Consider the following 20,593-nt stretch of genomic DNA (forward strand, 5'->3'; position numbering starts at 1 on the left):
AGTGTAGTAGTGTCATTTTAAAATTGGTTTCAGCTTTCCTCCTCAGCCACCAACAAAACAATATCTGTAAATGGTGCACAGTTGACTTTAATTGGCCTTTTTTATTTAAAATATTTATTTAAAATAAAAAAGGCTCCAATTAAATCCAGCGTCGGTTTCAGCATTGTAAACTAGATCAACTAGATTGCATGAGTCCAAAACAATGTCTAGAAGTTACACTGAGTCATTATTGGTTACTAAAAAAAACCTGAACATTCGACACACATTCGCTCACCCAGGGCCAGATTCAGCATGATCTCTTGCCCCGCCACACTCTCTCCCCGGAGCAGAGAGTACACCGTGCCGATGAGCCACGGGATGACGTGCCCAGAGAACTCCACCAAGGACCGTAAGCTGCCCCACGGAGACTCCTCACAGGCGCATACTCCGAGCCGCTTGGACAGCCAAAGATCTATCGCCAACAAAAACCGGAGCGTTATGGTGAATATCGGCTGGCTCAGGCTGACGGAAAAGTCTTCAGGTTGCGCTCCAGAGGAAAAGTTAGAACAGCTTGAGCCCCGGCGGCGGACATGGCACTCAGATGATGCCCGATTTCCAAAAACAACTCCACGGCAACTATTCCGTCTGGATGTTGGTGAGGACATTTTCGGTTGATAGTGTCCTCAGCAATACATCCACCCTTCTTTATCGACCACCTGTGACCAATAAACACCTTAATACTGCTGCACTCCGACGCAAAACATCCTGTAAATTCCGGATGTAGAGGTTTACACCAAAACTGGACTGCTCTGGTCACGTGGCTACATTATCATTCATATTAACATGTAATTAGCATGGAGTTTTAAATGTATGTTTTTTCCTTAAAATGTCGATTTTATGAGAGCATATATTTTAAAACATATTTTCGTGGATAAGTGTTTCAGTGCAGCACTTTAAATCCTTGCTACAAAACGGGCCATACGCGTGCGTAAATTGGTCATCTGGAAACATGGAGACAACTGTGCCAATCAATCAAAACGCGACCGGAGCGCTTTCTATAAGTCAGTCAGTCATTTTATGCAGTCCTGTGCAGTTCATAGTGGATGCATATGTAAATAGAGTAGCCTGTTGAGAGGGAAGCTTCCGCCTCCTTTGTATTAAGCGTCTGTCATCAGAGCTGTTGCTGAACAGACGGAACACATCCACGGTCACACTGAAAATGCCGGGACTGCTGCTCGGAGATGTACTTCCAGATTTCGAGGTGGAGACCACCAATGGCAAAATCAAAATGCACGAATTTCTCGGTGATTCGTAAGTAGGCTTCTTGAATATTGATATCCTTGGATATTTATTTGTAGGCTTACAGAGTTTGCAGCTTACACGAGAGCGGGAGAGAGCTCGCGCCCAGTTCCTGTTACTGCTACTGACTTCTGCTTTAGACATTTGCTTATGATAGCATCAAGACCTTTAATTAAAGGTGGTATTGTAGCCTACAGGTGCACATGCCATGAAAAATAATGTTCTATAATGTGGTGGACACATGAATCTCTGGCAACCTTCAGATGTACAGCGGTTTATGACCAGATCATAGGGCTGTTGATCAGATAGTGAAGTTTCCAACTGAAAAGCTTAAATAAGCCAGAGTTCAAAGCTTAAACCCCTCGATGGTGCAAAACTACATCGCTGACTTCAAGAAAAAAAGCCTCTTCTGTCACAAAGAGGTCACATCCTGTCACTTTGGTGTCAGATGCATGTTCATCTGATTGTGTAACCACAATAGTAGAGATTTTTGTCTGATGAGAGGAAACTGCGTGCGATGGAAACCTGTCAGTGAAACCTTAGCTTGCATCTCCTCATTACAGAAGCACAGACCCTTAAATGTACCTGACACGGCCCTCACTGATCGCTCTTTTTAATTCCAGATGGGGAATCCTGTTCTCCCACCCCAGAGATTACACCCCGGTGTGCACCACAGAGCTGGGTCGAGCTGCCAGACTGAGCAGTGAGTTCAGTAAACGCGGCGTCAAAATGATCGCCCTGTCCATCGACTGCCTGGAGGATCATCACGGCTGGACCAAGGTGTGATAGCTACAGCATCAACACGTATAGAAGGATGTTTATGGCATACTGAGCATCAAAGTTTGGACTTCCCCGCTGGTAAAACTGTTATGTAGTGAGCTCTGTCTTTACGGTGAGCAATCCGGTAATCATAGTTCTTTGCAGGTCGAAAGAAGTTTAGTCTATTCTAACTTTAAAGGAATTAGGAGTTAGACAGGTTACACATAACCCTTTTAACAATGGATTTGATGACTACTAATACTATATTGTGTCGCAGGTCCTAACTACACACTGAAATACATATCAATACAAATCATGCCAATATGGTTGAAACTATATATATATATAACTTAGACCTAGATCTATAAAACTGAGGGGAAATATTACAATTTCCCAGGATTTTTTATAGACATAAAACTGGATTACTTCACCGATTCAGTGGGAAATTGGATAACATGCTATGGTCAAATGTATTTATGACAGCAGTTTGAATGTATTTAGTCTAGACTGCAACTTGCAGTTGACATCTATGTCTGTCCAAAATGTCATCACTTCATCATTTTATGCGGTTAAGACATTTGTGTGAAATTGTCCCCATGAGGAAAAGGAATTCTTATATTATGGCCAAAAAATCTGTCACATCTTTCACCACTAAAACTAAATGTTTGTGCCAAATTTGAAGAAAATCGCTCAAGGTGTCCCTGAGATATTGCGTTCACGAGAATGAATGGACAACCCGAAAACACAATTCTATCTTTACTTGTCCGTGCTGCACTACATTGGTTTCCTTTAGTTTTTATTTTGATCATAAATATTTATAGCTCCATCGGTGCAGCTATAAATAACTACGGGCTTGTGTGTCTCTGTACTGGCCAGGACATCCTGGCATACAACTGTGACGAGTCTGCTTGCTGCTCGCTGCCCTATCCCATCATAGCGGACAGTAAACGGGAGCTGGCAGTGGCCCTGGGCATGCTGGACCCAGATGAGAAGGACAAAGACGGCCTGCCGCTCACTGCCCGCTGTGTAAGAGTCTTCACAATCAAAGTCCAACTTCCCTGCTTAAAAGGAAGCATTTAAACTAAATATAGTATCTACTCTCATGCACATAGAATAAATAGTAACCAAGTCAGGCTCCATCTCTCTGTCTTTGTTTGCGTAGGTGTTTATCATCGGCCCTGACAAAAAGCTAAAACTGTCACTCCTCTACCCGGCCACCACCGGACGCAACTTTGATGAGATTTTGCGAGTGGTGGACTCACTCCAGTTGACAGCAGGGACACGACTGGCCACACCTGCCGACTGGAGGGTACGTCACACCTTTGAAAGTTACCTCAGTTTATACCAATCATTTCAGCAGCCGACCACAAAGATAATAGAAACAGGAATTGACCTGCTGCCATGCAAGAATAACCCGGTTTCTTTTTCCTCCAGCCTGGAGACTGTGTGATGGTCCCTCCCGGCATGTCTGAGGAGGAGGCCGCCTCTTCGTTCCCAGCTGGCGTCTACTCCAAAGACCTGCCCTCTGGCAAGAAGTACCTGCGCTACACACCTCAGCAATAGTCACGGGCAGGGACAACACCGACATTCAACACTCTCTTGTGTTGCACTCAATCCAGCAGCTCTCGTTCTTGGACCTTCTGCTAGTTTTTGTCCCTACCAGGTAAATAAACCAGTCAGCAGGCATAACAGGGAACAACAACCAATGTCTTCAGGAATATATGTAGGACTTTTCTAAATTGGAGGTTTTACAGCATCTACAACTCCAATAATAAAAGATGTAATGTTCGGCCTACTTTTCAAAAGGGGGATTATTTTTGGAAAGATAGGGATGAGATGGGAACATATATATTACAAACAATATGGCAGAGAAGCTTCTACTTTGTAACAGTGATATTTTGTATCATATGTGTATTGTTTAACCATGCACCCGTTTTCTTTTTGGACCAATGCAAGAGGAAGTGGTCTGTGGTGTTACACAAAGGAGGGCAAACAATGCTATGCCTATGTATACATTTTATCTGACGTCATACTTCAATAAAAACAGTTTCACATGTACAGTTGCCTCCTTTCAACATACATTATTACTGTAGCTTGCATTGGTTCTGCCGGGTCATATTCAAATTTCACTAAAAGTCTTGTATCTATACTCCAATGGTTGAGTCGTCAATGTAGACATTTCACCTGTGTGGGACAATAAATGCATTAAGGTTTTTAACCTAAATAATGAACAATACATTTGCTCTGTCATGACTTGTGGACGCTACTGTTCAGAAGCACCTGCATGAGTTTGTTAGCTTTGGCCATCAGCCCCCCTCCCCTGTCCCTTCTCTATCATAAGGTAGTTCTGTTTGAAGGCTGCTGTTAACTCAGCTGTGTAGGTTTCGGTGTTCCCCCCTCACCGTGTCGACGGCATCAGTGAAGAGCTTATCAACTTTGATCCTGGGGACTGCTGGCAACAGGCTGCTCTCTGTGACCAGCAGACAGGAGAGGTTCAGGACAGTGGAGGTAATAGGAAATAGGATAAAATACAGTTAGGACAAGGACAAGGGACAAGCTGATTAAAAATGAATTCTATATCAAAACACATTAGGTTAGAGTGACTGGTGAAAGGCATGAGCACAGACTTATCATTTCAATTATTTATTAAGAACACATGTGAAGGTGACAGTACTTGACGGCGTTTATCTGAGGAGAGAGCCGAGGTGCGAGTCATCATATCTGTTGATGTCGCCACATTCACTCTTCTTCATTTTGGGTAGAACTGCAGCAGTGGATCTAAAAGGCAGACAGCCACTAAAAAGCTCCAACAGCTCGTCTCCACAGAGATCTTTCTCTACTGTCATCTGCCAGGTGGTTTGAAATCCTAAGCTCACATAATGAGAACCGAGTAAACCTCCCGACAGATATTCAGAGTGCTGTTGTCCGGGGCTGTTCATATCAGGAAAAGCAGCAAGGTCAAGACTAGTGTTCTCGTCGCCAGTGTGGGGATTTGTCATCACTGTGACGAAAGAGAGAGTCAGTTCCAGCTCGGCCGCCTCCCACCAGTGATGTCATCTCTGGCTCATGAGGGCCTGGTACTCCCTCTGGTGGGCGAACAGTCGCAGGAACACTTTGTACTTTCTCTCATAGAAGCTGAGAAAAGCATGAAACGCCGACAATAATTACACAAATGTGATGCATGGATGTTTCAGTTTGTAGCAAAACACGCAGACTTCTTACATCACGAAGTTCCCTCACTACTCACCACCTCACCTTGACTTTGCTTGCTCAATATTGTACAATCTTTTTTATATATATTTAAACATTTAAAAGCAATGCTTCCCAGTAGAAATAAAAGTAAAAATATATATATATATTTTAACTGCATGAATGTATAAGATGGTAAATAAACTGACAGAATTAAAGGAAAGGGTAGAAATACATTTTGATTGGTTCCTTTGAAAAGGCAAGTTGTTGAAAAAGTCAACATTTGCTTGGATAAAATATGTTGATATGTTGCAATCTTACTGAATTAAACATCATATATATTTAACTCTTTTATATTTCTATCCCACAGACCATTACAGCGACCATGACTTTCACCCGATATTAAAAGATAATTCTCTTTGTCTCACCTCTGGAGCTCAAAGTCAGGCTGAACAACTTTCCCCACTTTAGCCATTCTCTCCATTGCCTCCTAAAACATAAATTGCAAAGACAAATGTCACTCAATAAATCATGTTATGCACATTCAGTTCCAGCCGTGACCCAGTTATAGCATTAACACCAGGCAACTACAGTGGTTTCTGAGTTTATGACTAATGCAGTGCAGGGCCTCTCTGCTGCCTGAGACTAAAAGAAATCCAGCCAGTTGACTGTGTGCAGCTCAGAGGATCAGACACAACAACTGCCTGCAGTGATTATGGCTGAAAATGGGTTGACAGGTGCAGCCTAGTCTAAACAATAACGTCTTATTTTTAGTATATCTGGCTTAAAAGCTTGCCATTCCCCTGTGCTCCGAGCTTTGGTACTGAGGCACAGAGGGATGACAGCTTGACCTAAAAGATTTAACCATCACTTCATATCTTAAACACATTGTGCCACAAATCTTCTCTGTGGCTGAGGCAAGCACTTTGCACTTTATACTTTTTTAGGTCCATTTTATTAGACTACAAAATAAGAGCATTGGATTGCAAACTGCTAAATATATTGCAAAATAAGGAACGCCACTGATTTCCCCCATGAAGCTCAGTTTAATCTTCATGAGGAGAACTACAGACTGTGGAAACAACAGCATAATGTCTGCTGTGGCTCAAGAACAAAAAAAAAAAGTATTGTTATTTCAGGTTTTGCTTGAGACATTTTAAAAGTAAGTCTGCACTACAAACTGGAGGTGTGTGGTTTGCAGGAAGTGGACATTTAGAAGGCAGAGGGGCTCTAATGAAAGATGCTATCCTGTTGGGTCTTTTTAAACGTATAAAAACATTTTATGATTTTGGGAACCGAGATGTTTATTGCAACACACACACAGAAGAGTGCATTCAGAAGAGCAAAACAACTTACAGTACCTCTCATGCAATATTCAGCACGAGGGTAATGGTCTGTAGTATCGTTTCCACTTGCGAAAAACAGCAAATGTAAATTTCCATTGTGACTATTTATGATGTCTTAGTGTATTTCCATTGGAATACTACTACTGTACTTGTACAACAGATTTCCAGGTGAGTGTATGTTGAAGAGTAAACAAAGACAACTGTAACTTATTACATATTTTTGAGAATCTGTGATTTTGTGTGATATTTTTGTAAGAAAGTTAAATCTTGTAATCGAGTACAAAAAACTATACATCAAATTTCCCTGGAATATTTATCATCAGCAGTGGCCCGTTTTTGACAGTAGTTGTATTTACACGTGGATATTTGAAAACACATTAAGAACATTTGTGTAAAAGCACACAAGGATATTCATAATTATTAGCGCCAAATGTAACCGAAAGAATTAAGTCTCTTCTGTCTAAGCCCCTGTCACTTTTAAGACCTTAGTTTAGACACTGTGGGCCACTCCACCTGTACAGTGCTGTAGTCCTGTGATGCACATGCACCCAGGACTGCTGCTCCTATCAACACAGCCTCCATCTGGTCTGGCAGCACCACAGGCAATCCTGAAGAGGACAAGATTAACAAAAAGTGGATTTAGCTTAAGCGTCCACGGGAGGTTTAATTAACAAAAGTTTTCATAACAATGTCTACGGTTTAGTAGCAATTGTACAGAAACCAAAAGTTTTTGGGTTACGACTATTCAACATTTGTGGATAAATGCCTATTTAGCTTAACTGTCACTCACAACATCAAAGCTGTCATCATGCCTCGTTAGTATTTCACACCTGTAGCGTTAGCGTGAATCTGGACAAACAGGTCGTTTTTGCTCAACCCGCCACACATGAAGAGGATTCTGATGTCATGACCGGCTTCTTTCATGGCCTCCAGAATATGAAGAGTCCCAAGCTGAAACCAGAGAAGAAGATGAAAGGAGAGTCAGGTTACCAGTTAACAAATACACCTTCCTTCACACTGTAAGGCAGGGGTTCTCAAACCTTTTGGGGCCAGAGACCCCTTACATTTTCCAAGGACCCTCATAATCAAAACACTAATTTAGCGTATGCTTACTACCATTTCTACTCTTAGATGCCATAGAAACTGTTTGTACTCGAATGCTTTTCAACCTCAATAGGTCAGAGCTGTTTCATAATGATAAACAGAACCCCATTTCAATTTGAATCAGGCTAATACCACTTTGTTTTGTCCTTAAATGAAGGGTTCTTTGTAATCTGATGTCGCTCTTCTCAATAAAATCTAACTTGATATTTCTCCACGCTCACTAGCTAGCTAGCTAGCTGGCTAATAATCCAAGCTAAGCAAATCACGGACCCCCTGACACAGTGACACAGAATTCTGGGGGTCCCCTGACCCACTCTTGAGAATCACTGCTTTAAAGTACAAGGTTGTCAGCGTGAGGCTCAGAGAAAGTCATACGACATTTTGAAACAAATAAAACACAGTAGACTCACAGCGAGGGCCTGTACAGTGGCCAAATAGAGCAGGGCCAAGTCGTCCAAGGTTTGGGAGAGTGGCAGTCCGATCACCTTTAAAACAGTAATGAGTCATTCGTGCCAACATGTCTCAGTGCTGAATAATAGTCACAAGAGAGGTGCTTTCACCAACAAAAAGGTTGGTGAAAGCAGAGCTGTCACCGAGGGGCTGGTATCTCAAATCACCAGTGATTCAGTGGAAACAATACTCAACAGTTCTCTGCACCATGAACCTACAGATGTGGTCAGGAAACAATGATTAGCTAACTGAATACAGAAATCATTTCAGTCACGTTAATTCTCTGCACTTTTAAAATACTTCTGTGAAATCTTTAAAAGCGAATGTTGTCAGTGTCATTTTAAAAAAAACATGAGATGCAAACAAAAAAAAAAAATCGAACTCAGATATTTTGTTACGCGATAAGGATTGACTCTAAGTCTGACTGGTGCTTTGTAAAGTTAGCTGCTTCAGCTAGCTGATAGCTAACAGTATTCTGAATTTATTTTGGTTAAAAGAATAGTTTCTAAGATGTAGATGAGAACATTGACACCACTCTCATTTCTGAGGATAGCGTCAATCTTCTCATCTAACTCACCTACAGAAAGCAAATATGCGTATTTCTCAAAATGTTAAATAAAACTAATTTGCAATGCAATCAACAAGCAACCTCTCAAGCATACTTAAAAAGTTTTAGGAGGCTCTGCAACGACCGCTCCCACTCTGTAGGTTAGTGCAGTCAATAATATTTCATGTCCCCTCACCGAGCCCTTCAAGGTGGGGTCAGCCAGGGGCGACCTGTTCCCGTGGAAGTCCGGCCACACGTGAAGACTGGAGCCCAGCCGGTCAACGGTAGAACCGGAGGGAGCCATTGAACTCAGGTGGGTGTTCAGGTAGCTGTAGATGTTCTCGCCACTAAGGGGAAATGTTCACAAAGCATCATTAAAATGATGCTTTGTTTGAATTACATTTTTATTCATGTGAAATTTTGAACACATTTTGATTTAAAAACAACTAGCGTTGTAAATTAGTCCATAGCCTAGTATTTTTTTAATTTAATCGAACCATTTGGCAGTACATCCGCAGCCCACTAGATGTCGCTCTGATGCCCACCAGTGGTTGAGAATAGAGTACACAACCTTACTAAGCTTCTAACCTTGCCAAAGCTGACTAAACATTATTATACGTCAGCTAACCAGGGATGACAGCTGTGCTGGAAGCTTTTTGGGAGGTGCAGCACTAAATGAATCAGCTGACCTCTGCCGTGCCTGTTCCTGGAGCTGGGTGTAGGCGGCGTGGCCCTTCACCATGTGGTCGATCTGAGGGAGGAGTCAGCAACACAATTCAACAGAAAGGATTACAGGTGACACAGCTGATGACTGTGAAGATTAAACTGTTGTTTATTATAAGTCGTTTATCAATTATTTTCAATTATTGATTAAACTTTTAATTTAGACAGACGGCTTTTAAACATTGTCGTTTATGTGGCCAGTTGCTCACGTCTGGGTGACTTTTGGGTGCGTCTACACACGGATTGTATACATTTTGTCTCTTCTGTTGCTGCACAGCATAAAGCGGGTCAGTGAAAGCCTGCTTAAAGCTTGACAGAGAACTGACCAGCCTTCCTGTAGCACTCTGTCCTCCCTCGTTGAGCCACATGCCAGGCACCATGGCAGACAGGCAGGGCCCCCACACTCCTGGCACAAACAGAGGCTGCTTGCTGATCTGATGCACATGGATGAAAAATGTCATGTTTTAGTTTGCTTAGCATATCACACTGGCAACCTACAAAGATGGAGGTACAGCTGTCGTTAAAAGCTAACAGAAATACTGTAATGGAAACCACTACTGTTTCAACATTAGATTATATTTTCATCAGACTTCTTCTAATAGATTGCATACCCTATTAGTATTATCTTAGTTTTACATCAACTTTAAGGTCAGAAAAAGTGTCAGAAAGGTCATCATGGAGTTCATACCTTATCTATATTATAGTCAAGAGTATTTTTCAAAAAGTCATCCAGCAGGTGAAATGTAGTTGTAAACTGCTCACCGCCATGTGACAGGTTGATGTTCCACAGATCAACGCCATGCGCGAGGTGATCGGCTGGTCCTCACAGGGCAACTGAAAGCCTTTTATATCTGCACCTATCACACCTGGACAGAGAAAAATCACACATTTTAAATCCGATTTTGTAACCATCAGAAATAATCATTCGCAGGGGAAAAATACGCGTAAACATTTTTTGGTGTTTCCCAATACAACGTTCGCAAAATTCCCCTTTGTCGGGGACAAATCACGATGATTTGCAGATGAAAAGCTTTAAATCCTTTTGAAGTGCTCCTTTAACCTTCACATGGAATTCAGCAGTGACACTAACTGCTGGAATAATGTTTGTCAAGCTGGTTTGAGTTTAAGGTGGAAGGTTCATCTGTGTGAGGGGGCAGGCAGTGTGCATCACTGTGACACGAGTGTTTTAGCCTCGGACCAATACGACAATGTGTGATAGGCGGAGGTCAGAGGGCAGAGTTCATGAGCAGTTCATCTCCCAGAGCAAAACCAGATGGGTAGGGTTTGTGAGCCGGAGGAATGGTCGACTGCTGCCCTGAAGCGAACAAAGTGCTCACAGATACAGTAATACAGCAGCATTAATTAGTGACTTTTTTTATTTGTTGCATCTTATTTCATTTTTGCCCCAAACTATCAAAGCAGGCAGTGTTTTGGTGGGCGAGCAGTCTAAAATGCATATCAGTAATTGCAAAACCCCTACTTCAATTACTCTCAATTCAAGTCATTCCCTTGTTGTATCACTGCTACGGTCAGCTATCTACAAAGGAAAAAAAAACGCTAAATATTAAAATGATCTGGACAACTACTGGCTCAGAGTGCCATGAACATTGCACATGATGATACTCATCCTCCCTAGACCCCCTGGCCTTTCATCTAGCACCACCAACAGGCCAGAATACAGATTTGTGCACAGTAAATATTTGAAATCAAACATCAATTACCCCGGTGAATAAACTCTTTTCCTTTGGGACACTTTAACGGCTTTCCTTAGGTACCAGGTCAGGTTTTCAGCTTTGTGCACAAGATACTGAAAACTATTCCAAGAACATGCTGTGGTTATTTACATTCCCATGAAAGTGAAATCTAGTGTTGACGAGCCCCTGACCTTCTCTATCACCACAACTATGCTAACCTTTATATTGTTGCGCAAGAAATATTAACATTTTAACCAGTCATGAAGTTAAGTTAAACACTTTTCAACTTTAAAAGCCACGTGGGACCTAGAAATCTGCCTACACACAGGAAAAAATACATATATTAGGCAGAAAAAGACTGGTTCAATAAACAGGTAAATACCAAGGCCTCCAGCATGAGCATCGATGAGAGAAGCGCCGACTGCAGTTCCTGGCTCCAAACTCAACTCTGCTGCTGCCTCCCGGGTGAGGCCGTCTCCCAACGGGCTCCCTGGAGAACAAGTCGCGCTGCCTGGATGACATAACACGGCACAGCTTAGATAATGACAGAAGAACTCTTGAGTAGATGCTGTGTTTGAAAAGAACATGAAGTTAACAACATTTTCTGTTTTCTTTCCATCTTAAAATATACAATTGATTATAAGCTTGTTTGTTAATGTATTTACCTATTTTGGAAAAGTTGTTTTCCAGGAGATCCTCGAGTCCAATGTTGGTCCAAAAACCAGCATCCCATCCATCTGGAGGGCAATAAGTCCATTTACACACCAGAGTACATAAAGACCTGTGAAACATCGCCAACAGATCAAGAGCATCCGGTGAAGACCAACGTATCAAAAAACACTTGTCTATGATGAAACCCACATTTCTTAAAATGTCTCAGAATAACCCCATTCTTTCTTTTCAATACAAGGATAATATTTCAGCAGCTTAGCTTCATCTTATCATTATGAGACTAGTCACTAACAACAATTTATAGGTCACTGTAAAAACTCTTTTAATCCCACTCTGAAATTCATGTTTCAAACACATGTAAGTGCACATGTAAATAAAAAGGAGGTTTAAACATCATTCAATCACCAAACAAAGCTCACCGAGTCAAAGAGCCCGTTGCCTTCCACGACAGGAAGTCTGGAAGGTCGAAAAAGTGAGCAGCTTTGTTCCAGCAGCTTTCTCTTAGATTCTGATTATAAGACAAAATAAATGTGTGCTGATGAACCAATGACCAGTGAGTAATAACAGCACATGCATTTATTGGCAGACCTTAAAAAGGGACAAAATCAAAAATACATATTTTTCCTCTAACCTGTAGTGATATTCATCAGTCTAGATTGTGTTTGGTGCGAGTGTTGGAGATATTGGCCGCAGAGATGTCTTTCGATGGAAATATAGATCCTACGTGAAACTGCTCACAACAAGGTCTGTGGATTATCTTCAGTAACCGGGTCATGATTTATGGAGATAGAGACATTACTTTTTCAGATGTATTTTTTTGGCGCTTTGAGCACCACAAGCCGAGTGCCAGATAGTCCCATTACATTGGACAGACGACAGACAACTCTATGGACGATATCTCTAAAACTAGGCAAGTCACACCAAAACAACCTACGTTGGTAAATAGCACTACAGGTTAAGACAAATATGGGGAGAGAGTATGGAGAGAAAAAGGTGAATAAAGAAGAAAAACTATAACAACACCACACATGTTAACCAGCAGCCAATACAGAGAGCGACAATAAAACGTATAGAGATCAGTGATCCTGTGGTGACCTCGGTCACCTCTCACCTCTTTGAGCCAGAGCAGCTTAGGGGGTTGCAACTCTGGTGACATGACCCCTCCCACCCTGCTCAGGACCCTGTGGCCGGTGTTGGTTATACGAGCTGCCTGCTCTTCAGCACGATGGTCCATCCACATCACCATGTTCCTTTGTTTGTCACCTGGGAAAGTCAGGAGGGGAAGGGGGAGGATGCGGTTATAGTGAGAGCAAAATGTAAACATACCAAATATTTTAAGATTAAATTGGTCTATGTGAGGAGATGATGAACAAAACTCAAGACTGTGGTATGAATCTATTATCTAGGCAGCATATGATCAGCCATTTAACCTAACTACCTGGGTCCTGACTCCTGTGTCCATTGAAAATAACATGAATCCCTGCCAACTCCAGGGGTTCTGTTCTGTAGCTGACCCTGACCTCTGACCTCGCTGTGTAGGAGGGGGTTTTACCTCCAGGGATCAATAAAGTATCCAATTACATTAGACTAAAACCAGCAATCCAAGCTAAACTCAACAACTGAAAGGTTTCATACCAAAACACTCAAAAATAATCCATTCTAGTACAATTCTACAATCAGCATTTCAAAAACATGATTAATTCCACCTTTAATAACCCAAAGTGTGCAATTAGATGCATGTACATTATGCTTTCCTGAAGTACACAGGTCAGGCTGTGAGTAAAATAAATATTTCACTTACCACCCTGACTGACTGGCACAGGCTGGAAGCTTTGGTCCAAAACCACGAGTGAGCAGGTGGCATCAAAGCCGATCCCTCGTACCTGACTCTTCTCCACACTTTGGGTAACTCTCTGGAACAGATATAAATTATACTCCGAGTCATTAGGTCAACGGTTGTATACATAAGTAATACCTGTAGAGAGATTATAAGAGGGTATAGGGTTTATGATGGGGCACTTGAGTTTGTCTGATGTTATTGGGTGGACATGTTAATTAAAGGCAGGGAATAAACCAGTGCTCCACCTCACCATGCCAGTAACTTACCTTGACCACTGTGCAGCACTTCTCCCAGATCTCAGTGGAGGACTGCACATAGTGGTCAGACTGGGGTTCCCAGATGCTGATGGGCTCCTCTGCAGTGCTCTTCAGCAGGCCAGCCCTGGTCACCAGTGCAGCCCTCACACTGGCGGTGCCCACGTCCACCCCAACATAGTAAACCTCAGCCATGAGGAGACCAGCTGAATGTAGCGGGGGAAGGACCCACGAGTTGATCATTAACCAGGTTACACCGTCAATGTCAACAGTTAATGGACTGTTGCGCAATAATTGAAACGAAACACATATCAAGTTATCAACGTATGTATATATTACATTTGCTTTTAATTAATGACTTATTGTGTATGTGTTGGCGCATGAGACACTGGAATCCTGCTGAATAATAAACGCTACAGTGCAGCAACAGAGATTTTCTACTCATGTTTTGCACGGAATAACTTTCACAACAGACGTTATCAAACACAGAGGACATGTGTACACCAGTTATAACAACATATCCGAACTTACCAGCTGATCAAAATCGTATATCAGCGCACAAAATATCACTTTTGAGTTTCTGTTACACGTACTTTGTGCTGTGTAGACGGTGGCTGCTACGGAACGCGAAACCGGACAAAAAGGGCAAAGTCGATTTTTTTTTCCCTCTCATGCTGAGCGGTGTAAAGTCCAAAGGAAGTCAAGTAAGCGCCATGAATGTGTTACTAGAGTCCTCCCTCTCTGTTTCTCCCTCGTTATCATCTTATGTTTGGAGGATCCAGATTTTTAGAAGACTATTGGGTCATGGAAAAATCATTGTAACTCAAAAAATTGTCTAAATCTTCCAAACATAGTACTGACTGTGGGATAAGGGAATGCAATATGTAGAATAATATGACACCGAAAACATATTCAATTTAGTTAAAGTAGTCCAATCTGACTGGAATAACAATTCTCAATAACTGAATGGCAAACATTTCCTTTATCAAACGTAATTGTGCAAAAATCTAGGTTTAAGAATGTTTTATTTTAGTGTCTATTATTTTCTTATGATGCATAGTCCTAAATAATACTGTGTTCAACCATATTTCCGCAAACTGACAAACAAAAAAAGGTTTGTTTTATTCCATATCTTGTCTGTGTAAACAAAGTAAACAAATTGATTAAACGCACTTCTTGTCTACTTTATAAAATGTACCGGGCTTTCACACAATTTCAACCCATCCACATCATTATTAGACAACCAAAGAAAGTGCTCCCGGAGTGTAATGATGTAGTAAAAAGACCCCCCCCCCCCCCCAAAAAACACACACAGGGAGGATGTGGAGGTGGATGGGTCAAACCAAAAGGACAATCAACCAGGAGGCCGGTGTTGGAGTTATTTGTAAGTTGCGTCAGTGATGTTTTCCGTACGTTACATTGTCCAAGCTTTACGTACTTACCGAACTAAATGGTTTTGTTGCCTTAACCTAAGTTTACGTAGTTGTTTTAAGCCCAACCGTGGTGTTTTTCCTCAAGCTAACTAAGTGGTTTAGTTGTCTTAATTCACAACTTTAACCACGTGTTTAAAGCTAACGTAGTGGAGCATCGTAGTTTGATTTATGTCACGCCCCTAAGTGCCTCAGAAAGTGACGCTGAGGGTTCTGACAAAGCGTCAATATATGACGAGTTGGGATGGGAACGTGTTGAGTATGCACAATGCAAGGGCTCTGGAAGAAGCAAAACTAAATGGTGTGCATTGTGCAATGTTGTTAAGTACACTTGTGCTTTTTTTAAACTCAAAATGTCTCCTGTCAAAACGGTCTATGAAAAACTATGAGTAAAGACAGTGTACATAACTTACTAACCACACATAGGTAAACTGAAGGACATGATTTACTGTAACAGATAATAATCTGTTAGCGTTAAATGTCACAAAGCCTGCCATCAAAAACACAAAGACTTTATTTGTGAAACTTTCTAGTCTGCAACTAGTCTGGTCACTTCCCTCTATATTGGGTTCTTTTCTTAGAGGAGATCAACAGCTGTCTCAAAGAAGCGGTGCCGGCTGTGATCAGCGTGTTTAGACCAGGAACCATGAGCGGAGATGAAGTACAGAGAAAAACCAAGCAGCAGGACAGGAAGAAACAGATGTGCTTCAACAAACACTGCATGGACAGTGTTTGAAATCTCATCTGTCTCACTCACTGCTTGGTGTGTGTGTGTGTGTGTGCGTGCGTGTGTCCCTCTGGTCCACGCCTGCTGTAATCAAAACTTTGCTCTGTTGATACATCAACACATGCATATATAGTCTTTCTCTATGTTTTTCTCTCATGAAAGGGGGTGAGTGTTTCCATGGACCCTGGACTGTCCCTCTGCACAACAAAAGCCGGCATTTTGGGAGACGGGGCAGGACCGGCTCCTGATTATAAAAACTGCATGCAGTGGAAACAGCTGGCCCGGGCAGGCAGGAGGAAAGCGCTGTTATCTAAAAAGCGAACCCATCAGGCCAGCAGAGGGGAAAAGCTTCTAGAGAAACAGGAAGCACACCCGGGACACGGCGGTAGTTTGATAGGAAAATAGGCAACTCCTCAGTGGGGCCTAACACAGATGTTCAAAGAGAGACACAGAGAGAGTTAAGTGGCTCAGAAAGTTATTGTTTCTGTAGAAGTTGCTCTATTGTGTTAGGAGAGGAGGAACCATGAAAGAAACTGGGGTCTTGTTTAACTGCATTACCACTGTGGTATTAGACACACAAGTTTCTGAAGCATTCCAACGCTGGATTTCTACTTCAGGGTGTCACATACTCCCAAATGGGTGTTGCACCCGTCGCGTTGTGAGTACAACAAGTCATCTCAAGAGTGTTGACCTCAGGCAGCTCTGGTTCTCCCAGGCTGTCTGGGGCTGTTAACTTATTTATAGTTGGCTTGAGGAGAACATGTTGAATAATACAATGGGGGGGATGGCCAGACAGAGTGGACTGCAGCTGTACAGAGCCTTCAGTCACATATTATGAGCGTCAACCACAGAATGTAATGAATATATTTCCTGCATTATCGCGCAACTGAAATACGTGTGCAAGCAAAGATCAAGTGGGCAAATTATAAGCAGGGCTGATGTATAAATCACGATTTACCTTGATGACAATAAATGCAGTCACCTCTTTTTAATTCATCCGTGCATTATTCTTACTTCCGTGTGTTGGCTCAATTCATACATATATGAATGACCAGGTTAAGATATATACATGTCACAAATGACATATAATTATTGGCTGTTGGAGCTATTACCACTTCGATTATATGATATTTTAACAATCTATTGGAATCTGCAATAAAATATGAATTTAGAAGAGTAAGAGTTTCATAATGTCTGTTATATCGATTATTCTTAACGTTTAGCTCTATAAATCAATATTAATTAATTGTGTAATTCCAGTAGCAAGTATACCACAATCCAATATAAATACTACAGTTTACAGTAACAATTTGACTCATATTTGCTGCAGTGTATGGTGGCTGCCCATGTTGGTTGTTGTCATATAAATCTCTGTAGACTATGTGTAGGTATGTTGAGAACTATGAAAACCGCAGTCATATTTATTGTATGTTTTATATAATATTCAGCCACTAACGTTGATTGTGTTTCTCAGAGCACATATCTCCATTCTCTCTCTGCAAGAAGTTAGAACGGCAACTCAAACAAGTACAGTAGAGCCATTTTCTTAAAATGTGGCGTTCACAACAAAAGAAAGCAGAAATTCAGGTGTGACCTAATTTCCTTTCTTCTATCGTTAACCCTTAACATTCCCAGCCAATCGCACTCACTGTGCGAACGTACAGCACATTTAAGCTATAACAGCATATATAATATACGAGACACTGCATTTCATGTCACTGCATTTTGATAATGAGGTAATCGTTTCAATGTGCTCTCTTGTGTAACTTTATATATGTTCCTGAACACAAACGTCTTATTGAGGGAACACCGATTCGCTGTTGTGTGTTGATCAAGGTTAAACCCCACGGACCATCTGGAGCAGCCCTCGCTTCAGGATGGGTAACTAATAATTGAGCGGGTAACTAAATATTCAAAAACACTACGTAATCCCGGCGTACATTGCTCCACCGTCTGCATTACCTAATCCCAGAAGCCATCGCGGGGGGGCGGGGATATGGCTAGTTGTCAGAGCAACCTGCATGTCATTAGAGACACCCCACCCACTATATCATTTCCAGCCAATCGGAGGCCGTAGAAATGACATCATTGTTATTTTCAGTAGAGCTGCAGCTTAGAGGTGGATAAAGTTCGTCTCCACGTTGGAAGTGATAGAAAGTATTATCCCCGTTCGGACCCCGTTTCTGCGTTTCGGGACGGCGGATCAACTCAAAGCGGATACTTCAGGTGTGGGAACACCGAGCCTCGGCGACGGAGGGAACAACGTTTTTTTTTTGTTGATGATCGCGCGGTACCGGAGAGAAAAGTTTTCTCAGGACACGAAGTTGTCAAGTGAGTTGAACTTCAACAATAGGCGGATTCTACCAGAAGACAGTCGAGAGCTAGGGAGGCACGGGGCACATGTAAACAGTCGGTCTTTGGGGGTTTTTTAATAAGAAAAAAGGAGAACAGACCTCATTCTAGGTGATAAAAAACTTTTATGTCCAGAAAAATGGAAGCGACGTTTTACGACGAAGCCGTGAATGGCTCCAGCTCTCAGCATGACGGGCCGACGGTGTATGGGTTCAACCCCAAAACCCTCAAGCAGACCATGACGCTAAACCTCAACGACCCGAAAAACTTCAGGCCCCAGCTGAGCGCCAAGGCCCTGGACATCCTGACGTCCCCAGATGTCGGCTTGCTGAAGCTGGCCTCGCCTGAACTGGAGCGATTAATCATTCAGTCCTGCACCGGACTGACGACACCCACCCCGACCCAGTTCGTATGTCCCAAGAACATCACCGACGAGCAGGAGGGGTTCGCGGAGGGGTTTGTGAGGGCTCTGGCGGAGCTCCACTACCACCAGCAGCCCCCCGCCGTCCACCCTGACGCGCAGACCGACGCGAACAACGGCATGGGATCCGGCTCCGCTGCGTCCGAAAGCGACGAGATTCCCTACAGCTGCACGGTACGCACCGACCCTCCGGCGTACACAAACTTGGGGGCTTTCAGCCGGGCCGTGGGCTCTGCGTCTACACCTGCCAGCGAGAGGCACCCGCCTTTGGGTTACCAAGTCGCCCCGCAGCAGTCCCACAATAACATGGACCACCTGGCGGCGGCGGCGGCGCAGCACTCGCGGCTACACGCGCTCAAAGAGGAGCCGCAGACGGTGCCCGAGATGTCCGGCGACACCCCGCCGCTCTCCCCCATCAACATGGAGAACCAGGAGCGCATCAAAGCGGAGAGGAAGCGCCTGAGGAACAGGGTGGCCGCCTCCAAATGCCGGAAAAGGAAGCTGGAGAGGATCTCCCGGCTGGAGGACCGGGTCAAAAACCTCAAGAACCAAAACACGGAGCTGGTTTCCTCTGCCAACGTCCTCCGGGACGAGCTGGCTCTGCTCAAGCAAAAGGTCATGGACCACGTTAACAGCGGCTGCCAGCTCATTTTGACGCAGCAGCTCCAAGCTTACTAGACTACCAATGGTTAAAAAAAAAAAACCAAGGGACATTTCTTGTGGACCAAATGCAGCTTAATGTGGCCCGTTCAGCCATGCGGGGGAGCCCCCTGCGTTTCATTGACATTTTCCACCAAATTATCCGCTCAAGCTGCACCCACTAAGTTTCTGCAGACAAAGAGCAAGAATGGAGACTGCAAGATACTTCGGTCAGTGCGATGAATTATTACAGAGCAGAGGCCACAAAACCTGCAAACCACGGACAAAGCTCAGAGGGAGCTCCTAATACCTCTCTGATGCGACTTGTTAGATTAAAAAAAAAAAAAAAAACGACCCCCCCCCCCCCCAAAAAAACTACAAGACGTATTCAGTCACGCTAATATGGCAAGTGTCCATATCTAAAGCTAAAATGAAAGTGATTAAGTCCCATGCAGCCTTGCGTGCTGACTCCCAGAGCATGTGTGGGATCACATTGTAAATTGACAGAAACACAAAACGTGAACGAGGCGTTGCCCTGCAAATCTCCCACTATGTCAAGTAGCAATTTATGCATAAAGACTTGAGTCAAGCACTGAGTATCCCACCAGCGACTATACAGTATGTACAGAGTAACACTAACAAAAAGCAAATCACACCTTTTTTAGGCAAGGACTCTCATAGGTGTGTGTAGCGTTTACTGACGACAAAAAAAAAAAAGAAACCTGCCTTACTTTCTTAACCTTTTATGTTCATACAACTTTGTGATATAGACCTGAAATAACACTTTGTAATAATATTTGTACGCTGTCTTTTTGAGCACTTCAGAACTGTAAATATGACAAAATAAAATGGACACGTGAGTACTTTTGTCTGCTGAATAATTGATCATTGGATACAGTCTTTGTAATGGGTTTACGTTAAGAGTTTGTTATTGAAGGACCCCGGGGCGGACGGGATATTGAGTCACCAGTGTCGTGTGCGGCGCTCGTAATGGCTGGCGAATCTACACGGCCGCCGATTGGACGGCGAGGTGTCGGAAGTGAGCAGCAGGCAGCCAAATATGGCAAGAGGTCCACAGTGCGCACTGGGACGGTGAGTGAGTCACGGTCCTCCCACTGCAGCTGGTGACTCCCTCCTAGAGCAAACCTATGAAGCATACGCACATTTG

The 20,593-nt window shown here is 43.0% G+C and overlaps 3 protein-coding genes across 5 annotated transcripts; 2 read left to right on the forward strand and 1 right to left on the reverse strand.

The window, feature by feature from the left end:
• Window positions 1–892: 892 nt before the first annotated feature.
• Window positions 893–4,093, forward strand: LOC142956116 (peroxiredoxin-6-like). Its single transcript, XM_076097461.1, has 5 exons — window positions 893–1,290; window positions 1,902–2,058; window positions 2,914–3,063; window positions 3,200–3,346; window positions 3,472–4,093. Exons 1-5 carry the CDS (start codon window positions 1,199–1,201, stop codon window positions 3,598–3,600), a joined length of 675 nt encoding a protein of 224 aa, XP_075953576.1. The 5' UTR covers window positions 893–1,198; the 3' UTR covers window positions 3,601–4,093.
• A 577-nt stretch (window positions 4,094–4,670) lies between these two features.
• On the reverse strand, window positions 4,671–19,770 carry fggy (FGGY carbohydrate kinase domain containing). 3 transcript variants are annotated; one of them, XM_076097458.1, is made up of 16 exons: window positions 14,388–16,203; window positions 13,869–14,062; window positions 13,564–13,675; window positions 12,874–13,025; window positions 12,182–12,270; window positions 11,756–11,871; window positions 11,473–11,601; window positions 10,159–10,262; window positions 9,723–9,830; window positions 9,363–9,424; window positions 8,870–9,020; window positions 8,087–8,161; window positions 7,403–7,523; window positions 7,086–7,180; window positions 5,655–5,716; window positions 4,671–5,172 (listed from the first exon to the last, which is right to left on the reverse strand). In XM_076097458.1, exons 2-16 carry the CDS (start codon window positions 14,049–14,051, stop codon window positions 5,091–5,093), a joined length of 1,641 nt encoding a protein of 546 aa, XP_075953573.1. In that variant the 5' UTR covers window positions 14,052–14,062; window positions 14,388–16,203; the 3' UTR covers window positions 4,671–5,090. The 3 variants fall into 3 exon arrangements, 2 of the variants coding, with proteins under 2 accessions (XP_075953573.1, XP_075953572.1); XM_076097457.1 differs by having other exon boundaries at window positions 13,869–16,203; XR_012955988.1 differs by lacking the exon at window positions 4,671–5,172 and having other exon boundaries at window positions 5,672–5,716; window positions 7,363–7,523; window positions 13,869–19,770.
• LOC142956115 (transcription factor Jun-like) lies at window positions 18,118–20,288 on the forward strand. Its single transcript, XM_076097460.1, has one exon. The coding sequence runs from the start codon at window positions 18,493–18,495 to the stop codon at window positions 19,462–19,464; it is 972 nt and encodes a 323-aa protein (XP_075953575.1). The 5' UTR covers window positions 18,118–18,492; the 3' UTR covers window positions 19,465–20,288.
• The last annotated feature ends 305 nt before the right edge of the window (window positions 20,289–20,593 follow it).

The sequence above is a fragment of the Anarhichas minor genome, unplaced genomic scaffold (assembly GCF_050575085.1).
Source record: "Anarhichas minor isolate MPS153535 unplaced genomic scaffold, ASM5057508v1 ptg000024l, whole genome shotgun sequence".
NCBI classification, from domain to species: Eukaryota; Metazoa; Chordata; class Actinopteri; order Perciformes; family Anarhichadidae; genus Anarhichas; species Anarhichas minor.